A 5,707-nucleotide genomic window follows, 5' to 3' on the forward strand; every position below is an offset into this window, starting at 1 on the left:
GAATTATCTGCACCATCATTCTCTTCTTATAGAAAGCAGGGAATTGATCACACACAACGAAACTTAACATACTGAAGTCTAATATACACATGCGATTATACTTTTTTTAATAGCAATAAATACCACTAACTTTGAGATTTGGAAACTTATAAGAATGTTTTCATATGACACAGAAATAAAAATATATTTCTTTTTATAAGTTAAGAAGATTAATTTCCCAAGAATGAGCTTTAAGGTTTACCAAAGTTGTGCTGAATAGATTAAATGTTGAAAGCATCTCACAGCTACTTTCATTTTAATGAGCAAGTACAGCTACAATATTCAATATTTCAAACTTCAAACTGCATTATTTATCACTATTAGACTCAGAACTACATTGTTTTCCTGCAATTGTGGTTTATTGTAATCTTAATTCATTTTCTCAAAGACCATTCAACACATTTATACTATTCCAGTAATTACCATGCTACCCAGAAAAACAAGTGAACAGTTTTATTAAGAATTAAATGAGGGTATGGAATGTGATACAATACAAGTATGACACTGAAGATGGGTATAATAGTACTACTTGCACAAAAAGTTAAATTTCACTTCAAAAAAAAAAAAAAAATCACAAGACAAAAGAAAAAGCAATTCCATCATCATAAAGTAAGCTATTTCATGCAACGTACTAATACGCCCCCTCCCCCCAAAACCCCAACTTCCCAACAAACAAAAGCTATCTGAAAATACTGCCATGCTAACATATGAACCACGGTATATTCATTCATGGAAAAACACACTCATTAAGCAATTGATTAGATGAAATAACACAGTTTGCAATATTGTAAACTCACAGACCACAATGATTTCACATGAAAAGCAATTTCAGATTCACTCATAGGGTGAGTAATATGGGCTACATAGTTGAGAGATAATGTAAATATAAACCCCATTAATTCTCTCATTATCTTCTAATTATAAAACCTGGAAGCTTAGATAATCTGAAAAATTCATATAAAATTTGGCATACTCCGCTTGTGTTCCAAGAAATGACTTTAGGATATTTATAATTATTAGAGAGCTGTATAAAAAGCACTTCAAGGCCAGGATTTGACTTCTTAAATAACGATCATAATTTACATCACAGAAACAACTCCAGAAATGCATTTACTCTGATCAACTCTTATTCAGGACAAGGAACATGATTTTCTAGCACTTTATGTACAAGTTACTGCAAAGGGCCAGTTAATTTACAGACTGAATAAAATGTAAACTAAAGGTGAACTGGTACAGAGAGTGATGGGGAATATCCTCATTAAGTGAGTAAAGATCTTTCCTCGACTTTGAAGGGAGCTAGAGTCAACAAGTAAAAGAGATTGCCAAGCCGTAATGGATGTATGTCTCTGTAACAAGATGCTTAAGCATGCTTCCTGGAAAACAGTTTTATATTAGAAAATAGGAATGGCATTTTATGGGACAGCATTTCCTTCTATAGCTGCCAAACTGAACACAGGCCTGGTCACCACATGGTGCACAAACTGAGAGCGTATTTCCAGTTGGGCATAATATCATGGAGAGAAAACCCAGGAGCAAGAAGCACCAGTCTCACTGCACTTGCCCATTCAGGAGGCCTGGAGGGGACTGAGACAACTACATTTTATAGTTCTGGGTTAAGTTTACCCATGATGTATAGATTGGCTATAAACACAGCAATAAAACCAAGTAAAAAGAACCAGAAAAAAAATACTCAGGATAAAAAACTACCCAGTCCTGTTTGTGATTTTTTTTTTCCCCTTTTAGATTTAGGGTAATTAGAATAGATTGGGAAATGATTTAGGATTACCCTTCCCACCCTGGAAATGTAACATCCTACTTATGTTCCACGAAAAGAACACAGTAATTGTTCAACAGCAAGATTCAGTTTCTCTAAAAAACAGGAGCACTTTGCTCTAATTTTCACAGAATGACTTTAGAAAATTTTCCAACATGAGAGCTAGAAATTGAGGCCAGTAAAGAAGCTTATTTAGTAATCAGGACCTGCCATAGTTAGAGCTCTTTGGAATGTGTCTTATACATACAAAGGTATCACAAATTAAATCTTCAGCATATTCATAAGTTCTTAAATGAGAAAGATTTCTAGTGACAGGTAAAGGCTCCCATCAGCAAATTAAATCTGATAACTCAATCTTTCCCAAGTAACAACTCAACATAGCTTCTGGAATCAAATGTAAAGATCACTCAATCATGACGATGTAAGATGAAGTACAGATGAACAATACATATGAAAAAAATTTTGTAAACCGCTGCAGTTCTAAAACAGATTTATATTACAAAGCAATGTAAATAAATATTGGGCTAGTACAAAAGCTCTTATTTACAGTTTTACAAATGAAATTGTATTCAGTGTAAATGCTGTGTTTTAAAGAACACAGTATTGTATCAGTAAAATGAGTTCTGTTGAGGGCATTACAGTTTGTTAGAATCAATGCATAACATATAAAAGGTTCAAGTTAACTCTGTTTATAATTTAGTACAGACAAACCCAGTTTAACCTGGAATGGCATCTGTTAAAGTGCTGAAAAAACAGGAAATATTTAGAAAACACTGTACATTATTAAAGCTTTATCAAGTCAGAATGTTAAACTTCGTTCACATTTGTATCCTTTTGCCACAGGCCTGTGGGCAAGATTTTTTTTCAGCAAAGGAGTAAAAGGTAGAGGCCACTGCTGCTTTGATGATTTTAGGTTCAGTGGAATTAGTTTCTTAAAATAACTATTTATCCATCAACCATACCTTCAGGCCTCATAATCTGGTAAGTAATTAAATACTCAGGATAAGCCTGGAAGAGAAAGACAAATTCAAATAATGGTACACAAATTTTCCTGAAAGATAAATAGACTTTCTGTAAGTATTCCTAGTCTTAGGGAGGAGGTTCTAAATTAGTGTTGTAGATAAGAATCATCTAGGGACATTTTCTCAAAACATCTTTACCCTGACTACAGTTCTTTAGATTTTCAATCAGCAAGTCTAGGAAGGATACTAAGTTCATGTCTGATTTTAGTAACTGAGGTGATTCCGATACCTACCCCCAGTTCACAACACTGCTCTAGAACTACTTTTGGCTTTCACTGAGCGCAAAACACAATTATATACTTCTTTGCTACAGACAGGCTGTTAAATACAAGATTTCAATCATAAGAGCTAAAAAAAATCCGGAACAATTGACAAAATTTGAATAAAGTCTTGTTTTTAGGAATTTACAATTGAAATAGTTAATGGTAAAGGGATATGCCCTGCAACTTACTCTCAAACAGTTCACAGAAAAAATGTACAAACACACACACAAGGAAGGAAGGAGCGAATGATAAAAGAGAAAAAAGAGAACAAAATATTAACATTTAGGAAATCTAGGTAAAGGTTATAAGGGAATTCTCTTCACTATTTTTGTAACTTTCCAAATCTGAATTATTTCCAAATAAAATTTTTTTAAAAATCCAGTTAAAGTAGTATGTCTTGTCAAGAGATTAGTAAAAAGTTAAAGTATGCCTCTCTAGCATTTTTGAAGATGAACAAATAAAACTGCATTACCTGTTCTCCTCTGTAAATAACATATTCAGCTAATGCTAGGCCATTTACACTGGGCCGACCAGTGACTGAGTGATGACCTGGAGGAGAATGTGCCATTTTCATTGCACTGAACTGCAGGAAAGACTTTCCCAAGGTTACCCGGCAAAAGAGCAGCTGCCTATAAAATGAAAAGGAAAAGATCACCCTGAAGGCAAACGTGACACATAAATATGACAATGTGTGGACACGGCATAAGTTTTAATAAATACTTATAATTGTTTTTATCATTTTACCCCTAAAAGAACTTTTTAAGAATGTCTTCTATTACTCTCATTAATGAAATAATCTGTCAATTTAGTTAGTCCTTATTTTAACTATAAAACCTGAAAAAGGTAATAACCTTATACAGATGCAGACTCTACCACCTTGTTTGTGTCTCAGCAAAAAACACAAGTCAATGACAAAGTGGGAAGGAGAAGGTTTAAGGGTCTTCCATCAAGTGCCTTGCAAAGTTGGACACATATCTAATTAAGTCTAGTTGATTTTTACCTTCAAAATACATTTGAAATCCATTTACTCTTAATTCTACTGTCACTATTAAGTCAAATCACTGAAATTTTCACCTGGACTATCACACAATGGCTTTCTAAACCAGTCTTCCTGTTTCTTCTCTAATTCCTGTCCAAACCTTTCCCATCCAAGTAATTAAAACAAACAAAAATTAGATCAAATCACTTTTCTGCTTAAAACCTTTTAGAGGCTGCTCACTGTACTTGGGAGAAATTCTGTACAATGGCTTCAATTTCTTGAATCTCATTTTATGTTCATTCTGCCCCATGCACATTAGTTTTCTTTTCTTCACAAAGGCCAAACTTCCTTTATTAATGGTCCCCATCCATATAATTTTCTCCATCACTGGAATGGGATCTATTTTACCACTCTTCCACTGGCTGATACCCACTCAATTTTCAGACTTCCTCTGAAATGGTACTTCCTTAGATAGGTATCCCCTCACCACCAGTTTCAGTAGATTATCCTCCCACTTCTCTCAGGCATGTGATTGGCCTTTCTTAGTTTCAAACAACCTTTTAGTATTAATGTTATTGTTTCCTTTTAGAAGATAACAGGAGATGTCAGTAGACCAGTTGATGGTTCTATCTTCCAAAGAAAAGGAAGGTGTTAGAATGTTGCTTATTACTAATAATTAGAACTATTTAGCCTTCAGACCATATATGACAAATAAAAACAGCAGTGTTCAAATTTACAAAAATCTCAGGAAATTACATGCCTCCTAAACACTCCAATTTATGATCTAAAATAGAAGTGAGCGGGAGATCCTACACAGGAGGGCCTACTGTGTACTACCTATGCAGTCCTAAATTTAGAGGGATAACAGTAAGAACAAAACAAACACAAAGAAAGAACCTGTTTCCCTCCATGACTGCAATTCTTCAGCTTGGAAGTCCTTTGAAATCGGCTGGGAAGCTTTAAAAAATTCTAATATCCAGATCATGCCCCAGACTAATTAAATGAGATTCTGTGAGGGTGGGACACAAGCATTAATAGCTTTTTAATGTTCCCTGGATGATTCCAATGTGCTGCCAAAGTGCAAAATACTGCTCTAAGGGTTTTTTCTAGATCAGTGGTCAGAAATACAGCGTCACATCTGGGAACCTGGTAGAAACTCAAATTCTAGAGCCCCACCCCAGATCTACTAAATCAGCAACTGAGAAGGTAGAGCCTAAGAATCTGTGATTTAAACAAGCCATCTAGGTGATTCTAATGCATGCTAATGCTTGATAAACTACTGCTCTATATATTCAATAAGCAGTGCCCTGTTGAATAAATCTCAGGAATTAATCTTACTGAATTTTTCAAATGGCATAACTTTTTGCCTATAAGGATTTTTTAAGTTAGGGACAAGTTACTTAAATGATTTTTAACAAGTGAGTTAGAACAGGTAATTAAAAGTGGAAAAAAAGTGCAAAGTAGTTATTTGATTATTATTTCCTTTCGAAAAGGATCAATGTTTTAATTTTAAGTTCTTATAGTAGTATTGCAAATTGAAGATTAGGATCGTATCACAGTGGAAGAGAGGCTCAGGCACTGCGATCAAATAATTAGACTTGACAAATAATGCCATTTTAGCGTTTGAATA

General features: G+C 34.3%; 1 protein-coding gene across 2 annotated transcripts in view; it reads right to left on the reverse strand.

Moving 5' to 3' along the window:
- Positions 1-372: 372 nt before the first annotated feature.
- The window catches only part of TNKS2 (tankyrase, TRF1-interacting ankyrin-related ADP-ribose polymerase 2), a 77,897-nt gene continuing 72,562 nt past the window's right edge, over positions 373-5,707 (reverse strand). The window contains exons 26-27 of one of the 2 annotated variants that reach the window (XM_011995895.1): positions 3,571-3,727; positions 373-2,821 (exon numbers count right to left, since the gene is read on the reverse strand). In XM_011995895.1, coding sequence (XP_011851285.1) covers positions 2,759-2,821; positions 3,571-3,727 — 220 coding nt within the window. In that variant the 3' untranslated portion in view covers positions 373-2,758. The remainder of the gene's footprint in view (positions 2,822-3,570; positions 3,728-5,707) is intronic. The other variant, XM_011995904.1, reaches the window with a different exon arrangement.

This window comes from Mandrillus leucophaeus, unplaced genomic scaffold, assembly GCF_000951045.1.
Source record: "Mandrillus leucophaeus isolate KB7577 unplaced genomic scaffold, Mleu.le_1.0 Scaffold1133, whole genome shotgun sequence".
Lineage (NCBI taxonomy): Eukaryota > Metazoa > Chordata > Mammalia > Primates > Cercopithecidae > Mandrillus > Mandrillus leucophaeus.